The following is a 17,404-nucleotide window of genomic DNA, read 5'->3' as shown; positions in this document are numbered from 1 at the left end:
CCAGCTCCACAGTGGGTCTGGATTTTTCTCGGTTCTGTCATCTTATCTAACCTTGTCCTCTTCCTTGCTGTAGGAGCGGCAGCGGCTGGAGACCATCCTCAGTCTCTGTGCTGAGTATACAAAGCCTGAAGGTCGCCGCCTGTCCGCTGGCACCACGGTGGCTGATGTGCAGAAAATCAACAAGGAGCTTGAGAAGCTGCAGCTGTCGGATGAGGAGTCTGTGTTCGAGGACGCTCTGGTGTGCCCCGATGCCAGGTACAGGTGCCACCGGAAGGGCTCTCTCCAGGATGTTGACGTTGCTGGCTTCGGGAACCTTGGTCACAGTGCCAGCTTCCTGGCCCCCAGGGGCAGCAGGAGCGATGAACTGCTTGGTGACCTCACTAGGACGCCCCCATCATCCTCAGCCGCGTTTCTGAAAGCAACCAATGAGTCCTCCTACCTCAGTATCCTTCCGAAGGTAAGGTTGGGTGCAGAGATCACAAATGGGGGCCTAGGGCGGTGCACATGCTTTCACGGAGAAATGAGAGGTTTATCACCAGCATTTTCTTGACATTGGAGTGCAGCTTCCATGAAAGATAGATAACAAGGTGCAGCAAATTAGGGAGATCGCTGGAAAGCAGTGGTTCTCAACCGGCGGGTCGTGATCCCTCAGGATCAAACGACCCTCACACAGGGATGGCCTAACGCCTTCAGAAAGCAAAGATATTTTGCATTATGATTCATAACAGAAGCAAAAATCATAGTTATGAGATAGCAACAAAAATATTTTTATGGTTGGGGTCACCACAACATGAGGAACTGTAGTAAAGCGTCCCAGAATTAGGAAGGTTGAGAACCAATGCTTTAAAGAGGTATTTGCACTGTGAAGATATAGCCACCCTGGGGTAAAAAGACATCTCTCTTCTCCTTACCCTCGCAGCTGAACACTTAAGAAGTGAGGTAAAACTATGTATCTTGCCTCCCTGATGTATTGCCTGTGCATAGAATCGTACACACACCGCTATTCTTCATGTCTCCCACCACCACCATTAAAGGGGCTTTGTCCTGCCCTATCCTGTTTTGTTTTTCAAAATCCTGGTGGAAAATTTTTATTCATTGGATTTTTAAAATATTATTAAGCATGTGTTAGTTGGGTGAGTTTCATTATGGGACTTCCATACGTGCCTGTAATATAATTGGATTATAGTCATCTCTTCTGTTACCCTGTCTTAGTCCCTGATTCCTTTCCATTTTCTCACTCTGCCTTTCTTACTAGTCCCCATTCAAGTGCATGCTGCTCCCGTCTCATATATGAGTAAAACCACTTGACACTGAGTTATTTTACTTAACATGACCATCTCCAGTTTCATACTGATTTTTCCTGGTCTGAAGTTCTTAGTATTATTGAGCACCTCCTGGTATATGTTAGGGCCGTGATGAATTAAATATGTGTTGCATGTCAGTCATTTCTTCCTTCTCATGCCTTGTTACTCTTAGACTAATTCTCAGAGGAGAGAAAGTCTCAGTAGCGCACCTGGCTTTCCTGCTGGAAAGCTGAAACTTAGCAAAGAGGATGGAAAGGTGGAGAGAAGATTGAGGAATGAAAAGTTATTGGGTTGGGGCTAAAGAGATGGCTCAGTGTTTTGGCTGCTCTTTCAGAGGATCTGGGTACAGTCCCAGCATCCATGGCAGTAAACAGTGGCCCATTGTTCCAGTTCCAGGGAATCAGATGCCTTCTTCTGCCCTCCATGGACACTATCTTCAGATGGTACAAGGTGCAAAGACATAGATGCAGGCAAAACATCTGTACACATTATATGTAATATATTTATATATACTATACATTTATACATAGTATAAGTTTATATATACGATATATATTATATAGTATGTGATGTGTATTATATATTATTTATATATAATATGTCATATTATGTATATATGTATATAGATATATCAGTTGTTGAATACTCAGGCAAAGCACATGACCCCGTTTGAAACTTTGAACAATTATTATAAGCCACTTCCTTACAGGCTTGTGACTTTCTACCATTTTTGTTTTCTATTTCTTCTCCTTTATGGAGTGTGGCATTGATTTTTTTGTTAACACCATTGTGCTGTGTACTCTTTCTAAAGGCTGTCTTCTGGGAGAAGGCTTTGACAACAAAGCTTATCGAAACAAGCAGATCCTGGCAGATGTTTTAATTTGCCCAAATAAGGCCTTGTGGAATTGGAGGTACTGGAACTTAGTGCAGGGTCCATTGTCCCAGACTGTATTAGTTGATGCAGGAAACATCAAACTCTTCTCTGATTGCCACCAAGCATGTTATGGTGCAAATGGGCAGGTGAAAACCAAGGGATGGGTTTTCACTGACTTTTCAAAAGTAGATATTATTAACTCAAGAGCAGAAACAGAAGACTTGGACAAGCTTCCTGGCCCACTATTTGGGGTGTTCTTATCCTAACAGTGCTCCTAGATCATTTGCTTAACAAAGCACAATGTTTGCTATTGGTTAAAATGGTGAGTGGGAAAGTGGAGAAGAGAGGAACATAGAAAACACTCGAAACTTACCTTAAAAAGCGTTTGTACACCATTTAGGAAACCTGAAATTTACTAACCTTTGCTGAACACTAAAAAACAAACAATTCCTTGGAAATACGCTCCTCTGAATGTCGTTTGTGAAGCTATCTACCACTCCCTGATGCAACAAACCCACAGGCAGCTCCTGACCTATATTTTTGGTAATTGCTCCGTCTACAGTGAATGTCATGCACCCAGGCACGCTGCAGGAAGTCTACAAAAAGTGTGTGTGTGTGTGTGTGTGTGTGTGTGTGTATAGTCTTATCTCTATCCTCTCTTCTTTTTCTTTCTGTGGACCAAGTTACCTCAAAGATGCCATGTTTCCTATGTTTCCTGATGCACATTCCTGTGCAGTATGGCTACAGAAAGAATGTATTTCTACACATTACTATAAAATTAGATATAAAAGTACAATAAAAATGCCAAAATACTATAAAATATACCATTGAAGTAAAGGATATTGTGTTTAAAGTTGCCATTTTTCATCACCATGTAATTAACTAAAGCTATGCATCTGCTGCCATGAGGTTGCTTCTCTACAGATTTTCTTTATTCCGTTAATGTATGCGATTGCAATAACATTTTCATTCAGTTTGATGGATAGATAGATATCTCAGTGGTTTGTACTGGCTGCTCCTGCAGAGGATCTGGGTTCAATTCCAAGCACCCACCTTAGAAAACTCACAACTCTTTTAACTCCAGTTCCAGGGGCTCTGACACACTCTTCTTACCCGCCTTGGACACTGAGATGCATGCAGACAAAACATAAAAATAAATACATCTTTAAAAAAACCAACAACACAGCCTTCGGTTTTAAAATTCTTCTTGCATATGCTAACAGCTTCCAAAACCCCTTGAGTATGCTTATTGAAACGAGTAGCCTCGTGTCTGTTAAACATTTTGTCGTGTCTGATATCATTTCTAAAAGCCTTGCATCGTGTAAATACTTAGTGTTTCCTTCTGCTGTCACTGTCACTCCTTGCCCAGAGTGTACAGTTTACCCACTGTTCATTTGTTTGTCTTCTCCTAATGCTTTCTTCCACTGGTGACAGATATATTTAAACCATGGTGGAAGTAGAAACTTAATACACAACGCTGACCCAACAGGATACAGGCCTTCAGAGGCTTTCCTGCTGTGATTACTGGGCAGTGACTTTGAGCACTATTCAGTTCGACACTCCTCCTGTCCTAAAGCATTGAGACAGTAAACTTTACTCTTTGTGATAGAAAGGTCAACAGTTGTTTTATTAGCTGGTAAGAGAGTAGATTTAAGATGACAATAAAACAAACCCAGATGTCAAAGCTTGAAAGGTCTATGCGCTCTTGTTCTACCCTACTAAGGTATAGATTTTATTTTAGTTTAGTTTGGATTAGTTTAGTTTTTGAAATAAGATCTCTCTATGTAGCCCAGGCTGGTCTTAAACTCATAGAGATATGCTTGCCTCTACTTCCCAAATGCTGGGTCAAAGGTGTAAGCCACCACACTGGGCCAAGGTTGTGAATTTGTAGTCATTCTGCCTCCTTTTGGAACTACAAAATAGGACAAAGAAATGACAAATATGGATGAATAATGAAATATGACAGGGTAGACATTGTCTTAAAATTATATGAGGACCAGAAAACAAAATAAATCAAGCTGGTAGCTGAGCTTAGGTGCAACGACTATTTGGTTAATCTGATTACTGTGAATTTTATTTGTTTGCTTGGTTAATTGCTTTGGTCTGGCTTTCTGAGACTTCGTCTATCCGTGTAGTTCCGGCTAGCCTCAACCTTGCTGTGTAGATCAGGTTAACTATGAAGTATCAGCAATACTTTCGCCTGTGCTCCCCACATCCTGGGATTATAAACATTTATCACCATGTCCTGAGAATATTCTTTGTAACTATTAAAGAAGAATCTATAAGAATTTACTTAACCAAGGTGCTGTTTTCATATTTAAGTTGTAGGATGTCTGACCACTGATTTACTCATCCCAAAATTACTTTATTCCAGAAGATATGAAAATCAAATAATATCATGAAAAGCCCTGGCATCTCTTTTTATACAGAAAAATGTCATCTCCTCCTGGTGACACTCAACATAGCTAATCCAAACTCCAAGGGAGAAGAGGCGTTTTTAATGTCGTCTGTTTTCTTTGTAAGCAGTGGGAATGTTGGGCTTCGTATATCATCCACAGTATCCAATGTCTTCCCCCAACGTTTATCATTGGATGGGCGGGACAATGAGAACTCACTGTCACCCCACATGTTGGATGTTCTCATCACTTTCCATGAAACTTGGGGTTTTTTCCATGAAAAAAATGGTGACCAGCATTCTGTTTTCAGTTCTGTTGATGTATTTGCCGTATATGAAGAAGGGCTATAAGACAAGGTTAATAAAGAGTGAATTCACACAACACAGAAGACAATCACTAGCAGTATCGCATGTGACCTTTCACATTGGGTGGCATGGTAGTGACAGACTAATGTGCTCTTCCTCTAAACAACAAAACAAACAAAAGTGATGTCCACCTCATATTAGAATCAAATAAATAAGTGTAAATACTCATTCGGAGGAAACTCTAACAGCAAGGCCTGGCAGTTTGGCTAGACATTCAAAAGGCTTCTTTCTATAGGTGGAGCTTACAAGGAAGCTGATAACATACTGAGAAATTTCTCAAAGGAAAGTGCCGAAGGTCCTGCCTTGTCTCTGGTTCCCTGGTGGTGGTGGCGGTGGTGATGGTGATGGTGGTGTGTGTGTGTGTGTGTGTGTGTGTGTGTGTGTGTGCTGAACTTTGCAACACTGGAGAAGCCACCTCATCTCTACATTCTGCCATTTCCTAATCTGGACAGCCTCTTAGTTCTTTGAGCTGTAGCAACAATACAAATTTATTAATTGACGTTGGTTTGTATCCTATCTATTATGTAATTGGGTAGAACAAAGTAGTCTCGACAGAAAAACACCCATGGTAGTGCAATGAAATTGTCCCAGACATACTTTTAAAGTGCTTTTTAAACTGATTTATTTTGTTCTGCTACTTAAAAAAAAAAAGTGTCTCCTATAGCTCCTGTTGGTCCTCCCAGGCATATCTCCTGTATGCACATGGAGGACGAGACTAAGCTTTGAAGCTGCTTTATATAAGTCTAATAGGAAAATTCTAGAACTGAAATGTAAATGACCTGTTTCTGTTTTGCTTGAACACAGACCCCAGAGGATATAGGTGAGGAACAGAGGACTCAAGAGTTGGCTGCAATGGAAGACGCCCGGATGGTGATTCTGAACAACCTTGAGGAACTTGAGCAGAAAATCAAAGATATAAATGACCAAATGGATGAATCTTCCAGAGAGGTATAAGCTAGAAGCTCAACATCTGCTGTCTCCCATGTCTCTGGGTGTTTTTTGTTGTTGTTGTTGTTGTTGTTTGCTTGTTTGTTGTTGTTGTTGTTGTTGTTGTTTTCCCATCAGCTTAAAGATATTTCTGTTCATGGTGGCATAGGCCTGAGAGGAAAATACATAGAGGTCAACTTAAGCAAACATTTATTCAGTGGGAAACATTTGTAGAAAGCCCTGTCTTCCATTCTGTGTGTGTGTGTGTGTGTGTGTGTGTGTGTGTGTGTAATCTGATGACATAAACATATTACAGCCAGCTTTAACATACTTATATCTAACTAAACTTTTTTGGTTAGTACAATATGTGCTTTCTGATTGTAAATTAACCTATATTTATAAAATGTTCCAGTTCAAATCCAACTTACATCCTCTGAGCCTTTTTACTATGAGTTGTTATAGAATCTATAAGGAGATAGTCATGTGAATTAAACACAAGGCCAACTCTCTATAGCTTTGCAGAACAGCTTCGAAGACTTGCTTGTCTAATAGACGTCAAAGGTAGCATCAGTTTTAATGCTACCATCATGGAGTGGTAGAAGAATCCTGCCTGGGGTAGGGGTGGGGTCTGCATGTCAGCACTCACAGATGGTGCCAACGATCCTGAGAGTACAGTGAGGGGATTCCTCACCTGTTGTCTCCTGTACCCCCTGAAATCCTCTAGGAATGTGGGCCTCTCTAATAGGGCTAAGATGACATTTGCTCCTCGGGCTCCAGGGACAAACAAGAACTGGTTGTACCCAAGGTAGTTCATTCTTGAGCTAGAGCCTAAGCAAACAGGCAAAACATCCCTAAAGAGAAGTTACAGTAGGAAACTTTTAAGTGGCCAGCCAACTAGCTTTTTAAGCCAACACATCCTAGGCTCCCTTGGCTTTCTTAGGCAGGCATTCGTAAGCCTCGTGCTGGCTCCCTGAACCCTGCAATCTGGCTGCTCCGTAACAATTGTTGAGAATCCATTAAACCTGCTCCTCTGTGGGCAGTGGTTCCTGAAGGTGAGATGCGTCTGACCTTTCTTCTATGTCCTTAGTTGGATATGGAATGCGCTCTTTTGGATGGAGAACAGAAATCCGAGACGGCTGAGCTCATGAAGGAAAAGGAGATTCTAGATCATCTAAACCGGAAAATCACGGAACTAGAAAAGAACATCGTAGGCGAGAAGACTAAGGTAAACAGACCATGATAGAATGTGTTTTTTAAGGGGATATTCGGGGGGGTTCCCAACTATTGGAATTTAAGTGTTAAATGAAATTGCATTAATTTGGGCTGATTGTATCATGTTCCTGATTAATGTGGCTCTAGAAAAAAAAAAGTCCTAAGGTCCTCTGTTGTCCCAAACAAACGTAAAGACATGCCAGGAACCAGGCAGTAGATGCTGAGAAATCCAGGTATCTCATAACAGTCTGGTCCTGCTTGATAACTGAGTTCTTTTTTATTCCCCCATTGGTATTTCTCCTTTTATGATTCTACTGTGTGTTTTTTTAAATTTTAGTATTTTTATGATTTTTCCTGTACTGAGCATGTTTGTCACTGGTTGGTACATTGCAGGTTGCCTTGGGCATAGTCAAACAGTGGTACCTCGTTTCTGTTGACTTTTCTGTTCATTAATATGATGAACAGTTCCCACTCATCTCCCCCTTTTGGCCTTGCCATTGTCCCCAGTGCACGTGCCCTGCTCTGTGAATAAAGGTGGTGGTGTTTCCAGAAGAGGTCCCCACACACTGCCAAGAGATCTACAGGCCACAGGTGACACTTGTTTATGCTTTCCAGGTTACAAGTTGAATGTGAGCTGACAGCCACAAGGGAAAACACAGAACGTTGCTTCCAGTACTTAGAGTTAAAAGTGTCATTTTGTTAGTGAGGAATTCTCCCCTCTTGGCAGTAGTATATGTTCCTTTTCCATTATGATTTAGCAGCAGCTGAACTAAGCCTAAAATTAAAAATAAAATTCCAAACCGGGTTAGCAAGAAGCAAACAAGATTTAACACATTCTTTTCCTGACAGCCTTGTCCTCTATTAGGCAGAGACAAAGAAAAAATGTTTTGATTTGAGTATGTTCTACTGCTCTTGTGTGGAAGGAATTTCAACTGCATGTGAGTTCCTTGAAAGCCTCCTATTTGTTGAGTCCCATAAAGAAGAACAATGGATCTCACTGCCAAAGGCTGAGCCCAGAATTACGTGGTCAGAAATCCAAGCTGGTGTTCATATTCCAGTTCATTTTCTGATTTTCTGAATGTCAAAATTAAACTGTCCAGCCTCCTCATTATTGACCTTATCTATGCACCTTTAAGACCAGCCCTTGGAATTCCAAAGAACCTATTTGGGTAGTGGGCATGTTTCGCTGTAGCTCACAATAAAATCAAAGGGTTAACTGTATTCGCCTAGTGTAGGGGGCTTGGGAACAGGACCAATGCTCAGCAGGTTAAGAACCCTGCTGTGCAAGCCTAGCAGCCTAGAAACCAAGTGAAGAGTCAGATGTGGAGGCCTGTGTAATCCCAGCTTTCCTCTAGCAAGATGGGAGGTAGAGACAGGAAGATCTCCCCAAGAAACTCTTAGGGCAACTAGCCTGCATTACACGACACAGTAGCAAAACAAGAGAGATCCTACCTCAAACAAAGTGAAACAAAAAGGCTAACACCTGATGTCCTTTGACCCCCACATGTGTGCCATAGCATGTAGATGCCTCCCCCAACCCCATATACACTGAAATACAGAAGTCTTGGTTAATGACTAATCTTTTTCAGACTCTTTGTATTGAGGTAACCAGAAACTTTTGTTAGTGATATCAGATATCATTGTTTGTTTGGTTTTTTTGTTTGTTTGGTTTTTTTTTTTGTTTTGTTTTGTTTTGTTTTGGATTTTGGTTTTTTTTTTTTTTTTTTTTTTTGGATACTTAGTATTTTACTCTTTAAAAATACTAATTAAATTAAATTATACTGTAGTTCTCATACTGCAGTTTGTGCCATGGGACCTAAAAATGGGGCATCATGTTCCCTGTGAACATTGGGCTGCCCCTGTCCATGTAACTGTCTTCTCATAGACACATCTAGTGTCCTTCTCAGTTATTAGCATCAGTTTCACAAAAGTAAAACAAAATGAGCTAATGCTAGCCCTGACTTCCCAGAGAAAACTGCAGCGTGTTTGAGACCTAAGGTGGAAATCCTGAAGCCTTGTCAGAAAGGAGCCCGGAAGCCACCTTCATCCCTCCTGACAGGCTATTGAAGAAGCAGAGTGTAGGGTGTGGGCCAGATCCACAGCTGTTAGGGGATTAGTGGGCCGTAGCAGGTGGAGTTATTGTCTCTCATCACATGGTGTGGAAAATGTCAGAAACTGGCTTTGGGTAAGGGGTTCCAAGAGCAGGGGGGTTGGAAACAAAGACTATGCCAGATGGTGTCACTACACTACATATTCTAGACAACCAAACTGAGAGAGTAACAACTTACCACAGTTTGGCAGAATTATCCTACTTCATAAATAAACTTCTTCGAACATTTTCTGACACAGGAATTTCTGGCGTCTGTGTTCATATTTCTGGCTCTCCCTGACCCCTCAGTCAGTCTTCTTTACCTAAGGAAAAGTTCTTTCCTCCCATCAAAGGCCACCATTTGGACACCCTTCAAGTGCGGTTCCATACCACCTTCTCAAGTCTTGAGTGTTTCTGCATAAACCTTGCCAGTTTACTGCATTTCTACTATAAACATGCTACCTTTATTATCTCAGACTATCAACAGTTAAAATAAACAGATTCCTTCTGTCTACATCCTAAGTTTCTCAAACAGTTTTGCCAGCAGACACTGTGTCTCCATTTGCTGATTCAGTGTCCTTCCCATTCCAGTTGGCTTAGTCTCCACCACTTCATCAAACTTCTCCTTTTAAGACTCCTAAGGAATTCAGCAGTTCCCAGCCCACTCTGTGCTTTTTCAGCCTCCTGTGGTGAGGTTCCTAAGTGGTATTTAATACACTGGAGAATTTTTCCCATGGCTTTTTTTTTTCGGCTTTGCCCTCTGCTCCTCTTTTTCTGGTGTTCTTTCTCTTTCATTGTGTCTGTGTTGGGGTGGCGGGGTGGGTTATCTATGTGTGTGCACATGTGTACAGGCTCAGGTGGAGGCCAGAGGTCAACCTCAGGTTGGTCTTCAGGCACCATCTGCCTTGCTCTTTATAAATCTATTCACACATGTGATGGCATGTGTGGAGATCAGAGAACAGCTTCGAGGGGTTGATGCTTGCCTTCCATGGTGTGGATCATAGGGATCCATATCAGGTCATCAGGCCTGGCAGAAAGTGCTCTTACCTGCTGAGCCATCTTGCTTTATAGAGATTGGGTCTCTCACTGGCTTTTAATTCAACTAAGCTGGCTGGCCAATGAGCCCCAGAGATCACCTGTCCTTTCCTCCCCAAGTGTGCCACCACACATGGATTTATTTTAAATGTGGATTTGGGAGGATCCTTTTATTTTACTGGCAAGCATTTTGTTGACTGAGCTATTTCCTTGGCTGTCTTTCTCTTACTTGTATCTCTCTGGTATTTACCCATGATGTGAACTCAGTTCTTTTATTATTCTGGTGTTTCTTTAAAAGTCATGGCTTCAAATGACCTGGTATCCTGTTCACCCACGTGCACATCTCTTACCCGCAACTCTTTTCTGAAGTTGTGCAGCCTGCCTGGCACCTCCCCACCAATATTTCATAGTTGTTTTCGACTGAGTATATCCATAATGGAACTATTGATTTCCTACTCCTTGTGGGCCATCTCTGCCTCATCTCCCCACACTTTGTCCTGAATCTAAGAACGCCCAAGTCTACCCATCTGACCGCTCCAGCAGGAACCTGGATGCTGATTTTCACATGATCTTCACCATCACTTCATCTATGACATAGGGATTCTCTATATCCCCACTGACAACATTTTTCTTCGAATTCAACAAAATCCTTTCCTGACACTTTTTGGTTTCTGTCTCTTCCATCCATCCCTACTCACTCCTTTGGTCAATTCACTTTACATCAGCCACAGTAATTCTTTTTGAAAATAGAATCTGGGTCATAGAATTCTGTTAGACTTAACACAAGGACACTGGGATAGAGCAAGGGGCACGTTATACACTTGTAAATGTTACTGTGAACTGTCACCCTCCTCTCCACGCCACTCACACCATTCTCACTGTGGCTTGTTCAATGTTTGTTCTGAGACTCATCTTCTACCTTAACTACTCTCAACACAGTCCACTCTCAGCTGCCTCTTCCCCATCTCCCTTCCACACAGTCCACATCTTGTTTCTGTCCTCAAGGACACAATTTTCCTATTAGTTTATCAGAAAAGCTTTTTCAGCGTTTTCAAGTCAAGAGTATATCCCTCTATTGTTCTTTTAGAACTTTTATCACCATACTTTATTGTTAGCATCATCAGGGGTTGTTAGATATTTGTTTCCCTCTCTGGCCAATGTGATAAAGAAAGCACTGTGGCCACCTTTTATCCAGCCTGTACTAGCTTCCAAAATATTGCCCAGGGTGTTTTGGGAGTATTGTCCTTGGACTCCCCTGCTAACAGCCAGTTCAGGCTGGGCATGACCAAAGGAAACTGAGCCAAACACCTGCTAAAGAGCTGTGTGCAGCCAAGTGTCAGGACAGCTGGGGTAGTCTGCCCAAGTGCACATGCCAGAGGCCTGGGATCACACTGCCAGCCGAGCCAGAGTGTAAGACAGAAGGAGGAAATGGCCTTTGGCCTTTCGGATTAGGTTTCCCTCTCCACACACCTGTTACTTTGCTCAGATATAGAGTGCAGAATGAGGAAAGCCAAACCCTAAAAGACCTCCCCAGTGTGCAAGCTCTGGTCCAGATGCTCCTAGCACATCCTGTAATTCTGTTCTACTTTCCATCTATTGGGGGGGGGGGATTTATTTATTTATTTTTATTAGATATTTTCTTCATTTACATTTCAAATGCTATCCCCTTTCCTAGTTTCCTCTCTGAAAATCCCCTATACCCCCTTCCCCCTGCTCCCCAACCCATTCATTCCCACTTCCTGGCCTGGAGGAGAGGCCCTTGGTCTTGCGAAGATTTATTTATTTTTATTTCCTGGGTATGTGTGTGTTTTGCCTAGTCCATGCACCATGTGTGCAAAATCTCCAAGGAGTCCAGAAGAGGGCATCAGATCCTCCGGAATTGGGGTTGCAGATGATTAGGAGCCATTGTGTGCTGGGTATTAAGCTCCGGTCCCCTGGAAGAGACAGTGCTCTTACCTGCTAAGCCATCTCTTCAGGTACCTGCCCTAGTTACTTGCAGACAAGGAAGGCCTTAGAAACACAGGAAAAGTGTTTAATATCACAATGCAGTTCAGGTCTTGATATGAAATTACTGACAGCATTTCCTTGGTCTTTTATTTTATCTAATTTGAAGGCAAGTATTTTATTTACTTATTTAAAGTTGTACATATTATGAATTGTAATTCTATGATACTACATGAAATGTCAGCTATACATGTGCTTATACATACAAAATAAAACATGGATAAGGTATTCTGTTATATATTTACTAAGCATTTTTTTCTATTGGTTCTTGGTCTAGCCCTTCACTCCTCTTAAGGAATGACGGTCAGTTTATTTCCATGTGAACTCTTGGGATAAAGGTCCCCTGCCTGTTGCTATTCTGGGATAGAAACCATATCACAGATTCAGCCGCTATAAATGTAGAAAAACCCTGAACAAATATGACTTCCTGACTTCCACATGAACTCAGAGGGGATGTTCATTTAGTGATGCTCTAAGAAAAGGAGCATTCGGAGGCTGGAGAGATGGCTCAACAGTTAAGAACGCCGACTGCTCATCTGGAGGGCCTGAGTTCAAATCCCAGTACCCACATGGTGGCTCACAACCGTCAGTAATGAGATCTGATGCTTTCTTCTGGTGTGTCTGGAGACAGCTATAGTGTACTTACATATAATAATAAATAAATGTAAAAAAAGAAAGAAAGAAAAAGAGCATTCACCCACTCCATATCTAATCAAGCAAAGGAGAGGGGGCTGTTTACCTTGCTGACATTGTGGAGAGCCTCCATGCGTCATAGGCCCAGGCTCCCATAATCCCTGGCTGGAAGGGTTGAGAAGGCTCTTGCTTTCCTTCTAGTCCCTCCTTACTTTAAAAGCAGAGCTTGATTTGGGGAGAAAGTGTGCCGAGGCACATCTGGTATATATGCTTTTCTCCTGTCTTTGTCTATTTTTGACCATATTAAAAATAGGTTTTCAGCCTCCTCTATTCTGAGATTATCTGTGCTTCATCTGTGTATCTTAGCATACAGGAAGTAAAATAGTCGATTGAACTGAAAAGCGAATGTGATATTTAAAGGAAAGGCCACACTTCCTTACTTCTGGGAAAGTTTTTTTTTTTCTTCTTCTTCTTCTTCTTCCATTACCCAGATGGTAGTCATAAAACTCAGGCCATCATTTCCTTAGAACACGAATCTTGTTTGTTTCTCTGCACAGATACAGTGTGGCGCTGTGGGCATTCTCAAATATACACACTGAGCTGTGTGTTGAAACTGAAGCATAGGTCACTGTCCCTAACATATACTCCTGAATGGAAGCCGAAATTCTTTTCTACAATAAGCAAATGTTTCTGCATATGAAGTGGCTACATTTTGATCCTCATTATTATCTTGCCAGAGCACTACTTCCTCCCTTTGCTTCCCTCTTAGCTGGGGTTGGAGGAGGGGATGGGGGCAGGGGGAGGGTTGAGGGCATCAGCCTGGCTCACATTCCTCTCAGGTGTTAATTCCAGGGTTGAGCACATTTGCCAGGTCACATTTAGGGTGAGCAGGAATTGGCCCTTTCCTGGGGCCTCTTTCTTATGTTTCAAAGTCAGCTCCCTAGCTAAAGCAAGTCGAACTGGATCATGGGATTTGAGGATTAAACCAACTGGATGCCACATGGGACTTACTTTTTTTTTTTTCCTAGTGTTTCTTGATTACAGCAGTCATCTGTTCAGATTTACCTAGATTTTATACACAGAGTATCCATTAACTGTGTAAATGCACGCTAGGTAAATAAATCCCACAATCCCCATGGTTTCCGGATCACAGATGTAACCCTTGCTAAATCTGAGCGAGGGCTGTGTGCATCGGGATAGCCTGAGTGCCTACTCTGTGCTGTGATATGAGCTAGAGCATTGGAAAATTACAAAAGTGGATCTTCATTCTTGATACCATTGCTTTTTAAGCAAGCAGAATTGGGAGAACTAGCAATTATAAGCACAGGAAACTTGGTTATGCTTGAATTTTCAGCTAAGCGGAGAACAAGTCTTTAAATCTATACCTCAGGCAAAACGTGGATTGTTCTTACACAAAAAATATTAGTTACTCATTTGAAGTCAAATGGAACTGGGTGTCCTTTGTTTTACCTGGCATCTTTTCGGTATGACCTTGAAGCACCTGGTTTACTTGTGGTAAAATGATCTTTCTCAGTTACCTAGATATTTTGGGTATTGTTTTAGGATTCTCTGGAGTCACAGAACGTATGGAATGTCCCTATATATTAACATAATTTATTGTAATGACTTAACAACCTGCAGTCCAACTAACCCCACAATGGGCACCTGTGAAAGGAACGTCCGAGAATCTAGTAGTTGCTTAGTCCCACGAAGCTAATTGTTTTGGCTGGTCTTCTGTATCCTAAAGAAGTGGGTTCCAACAGATGTGCCAGCAAGTAAGTGCAAGCAGGAGAAGAAGAGCCAGTCTTCCTTCTTCCAATGTCCTTATGTCGGCCTCCAGCAGAAGGGGTGGCCCAGATGAAAGGTGTGTATTACAGCTAGATCTGGGATTTGATTTGTCCCAGGCTGACCTTGACCTCAAAGATTTGTTTGTCTCACTCTCCTGGTTACGGCTAAAGGCATGCTTGAATTGAATACCTTGCCTGGGAGCCACTCTCCCTCAAGATCTTCATGTCAAGATCCAGGTAAGGAACTTGTGTGTTCCAGGTTCAAGATCTGGATCACAAGTGTGCCCTCCATTTCTGGATTGTAGTTCATTCTAGATGTAGTCAGCTTGACAACCAGGAATAGCCATCACAGGCATGCTATTAGACATTCACACAAAGTCAGCAAGTTACATTTCAGTGTCTTCCTTTAAGAGTACAACTGAGAAGAAAGAAAACTTGCAGGAGTCTTCTAACCAAAAGATCTAGAAAAAGAAGTCCTGTTATGTTATGTGGATTGGTCTTGAGTAATTTAAATGAATATTGGCTACTCTTGCATATAAATTGAAATTGTTTAGGGTAAAAGTCCACACTTCCTGGTCTTTGTATGATTTGAAAGCAGTCATTGGCACCTGAACTTGAACTCTGTCCTCCTCCCTGGATGTTACTGGGCTGTAGGGTCTGTCACGGTTCATCCTTTGTTTGATTCACTCAAAGCATTTCGCTTGAATGTATTTAAAAAAAAATCTACAGTTGGGAACTTACTTATAATAGAGGTGTTTCTAGGCTGTGAAGTTAAAACAGTAGAATCAATGACTTTAGGACTTTTCTTTCTTTGTGTGTATGTCCCATGAAAGCATGACACTCCTGTGGAGGTTGGAAGGCTTCCTTGGGTGTTTGTTCTTGTTTGAGACAGTCTTTGTTTATTGCAGAATACACCAGGCCAACTGACCCTCCAGCTTCCCAGGCTGGTATCACAGATCCATGCTGCCACATCAGGGTCACATGTCTGGACACTCAAACTCAAGGCCTCAAGGTTGAGTCACTTCCCCAGCCCTTGAGAACAATTTTTTGATTGGTTTTTGAATGACCATTTAGTGTCATTGAGAAAGATGAAACTGTAATTGTCATTGCCTCTCTTAGTCCCAGACGACTAAGCCCAGGTTCTCAACTTGACAACCTGGACGAAAGCAGAAGGAGATTTTTAAAAAATGTTTCTTCATCTGTCTCGTAGCTCTGTAGTAGTGACTGAGACAAGATTTAGAAATATGATCAGTAAATCCTTGCTGTGTTATCCCAGTGTGTAACCAGAGCAGCAAACCCCTGGGCTGAAAACACTTGTCGGTAAAAGGACAATGTCTCTCTCCAGTGCTCTTTTAATCTTTATTGAATGAATGAACAAAATATCTGCAAAAAAAAAAATAGAGCCAGCTATCCGATTCTTTGAATTTTATATTCACAGATTCAGCTAGTCAAGAATCAGTGATATTTCAAACGACAACAAACGTCTGTCCTAAACACATGTAACAAATGCCATTATTTCCCTGACTAGTTCCATATAACAACTGTTTGCACATCATTTGCATTGTATTAAATATAATAAGTAATCTAGAGGTGATTTAAGCTATGCAGATAGATCTAGTGGGTTGCATGCAGATGCTACACCATTTTATATAAGGTTTGAGCATGTGTGGACTTTGTTTACCTTGGTGGTCCCAGAAGCAATCTCTTGAAGTTACTGAGGGACAATTGATCATGCCAACATTTGTACACTGATCTCTAATTTATCTGTAACTAGCTTACCATTGATTTTATGAATAGAGAGCTTTCAGGAGATCTGTCTTACATGTTCAAAACAGGCAGGACCTAGCAATGGGCATTGACCCAGCTGAATTTTGCCCACGCATCACCGGCAAACAAGGCAGACCTAGAACAAAGAAAGGCCCCTAAAGGAGCAGTCAGCCTCTGAAGTCACATTATTCTGTTCTTGGATTTATGACCATTCTTTTGTAATTTTGGGTTTTGCTGGAGAACACTTTATCTTTATATAACTTTATTTTTAAACAGAGCAAAGTTTGTTACATTTTAAAGTCATCTAATTCTTAAAAATAGGTTTAAATCTTAAGAGAAACAAATCTTTTTGAAAATAATATATTCATTTCTACTTTGGTGTTTGGGAAAATGCCCCTATGTTGATGGTCTTTAGAATAGAAGCCTTTACTTTCTCGGAGAAGGAAGGACACTCCATTTGAATAATTTACGTGTGAAAAGCAAGAATCATGGAACTCTGGAATACTTTTTTCCTTCCTTGTGGAAGGTGATGCCTTAGCTCTCAGTAGTTTCCTGCTCTATCAATAGAGCAGAGGAGTATTAGTTTCTTTCTGGCTCCAAGTTGTCCTACCCAGGGCTCCCAGGGAGTGATGTCACCTCTGTGATCTGTCTGAGCCCACCTGCAGCTAATCCTCTGTGTATCCTTCCCCTCTCGCTTCCTTTGCTCTGGCATTGGGCCCCAGTGAGCCTCTGCTCTGAGACCTAAGTGGTGATCAGAGCATTCCTGGTACACACCGTGAAGCCGCAGAAGGTTCTAATGGTGCCTGCTTGCATAATTCTTTTAACCTCGCCCTTGTATGGAATTGTGAAACGCTTCCAGCATCTCAGACTGAAGGCACTGAGTAAACATGAGGTATTTTATTTTACAAGTTGTTTGTTTGTGTTTATTGTTAACAATTTGAAATGATGAACACATAGAGTAATGATTTGGTAATGTCTTCCAGTCTGAGACCCGTTTTGGAGGACAGTGGC

The 17,404-nt window shown here is 41.7% G+C and overlaps 1 protein-coding gene and 1 long non-coding RNA gene across 17 annotated transcripts in view; one reads left to right on the top strand and one right to left on the bottom strand.

Moving 5' to 3' along the window:
• The window catches only part of Phldb2 (pleckstrin homology like domain, family B, member 2), a 207,369-nt gene that overhangs the window by 145,016 nt on the left and 44,949 nt on the right, over positions 1–17,404 (top strand). For all 16 annotated transcript variants that reach the window (NM_001357078.1, NM_001252442.1, NM_153412.4 and 13 more), the window contains 3 exons: positions 74–457; positions 5,744–5,887; positions 6,954–7,091. In NM_001357078.1, the coding sequence (NP_001344007.1) occupies positions 74–457; positions 5,744–5,887; positions 6,954–7,091 (666 nt within the window). The remainder of the gene's footprint in view (positions 1–73; positions 458–5,743; positions 5,888–6,953; positions 7,092–17,404) is intronic.
• Gm52249 lies at positions 3,890–13,052 on the bottom strand. Its single transcript, XR_003951924.1, has 3 exons — positions 12,946–13,052; positions 5,719–6,037; positions 3,890–4,918 (listed from the first exon to the last, which is right to left on the bottom strand). It is a non-coding gene; the product is annotated as a predicted gene, 52249 (long non-coding RNA).

Source organism: Mus musculus, chromosome 16 (assembly GCF_000001635.26).
Source record: "Mus musculus strain C57BL/6J chromosome 16, GRCm38.p6 C57BL/6J".
Classification (NCBI taxonomy): domain Eukaryota; kingdom Metazoa; phylum Chordata; class Mammalia; order Rodentia; family Muridae; genus Mus; species Mus musculus.
The sequence above is the reverse complement of the archived record's forward strand: the minus strand, read 5'-3'. Positions and strand labels throughout refer to the sequence as shown.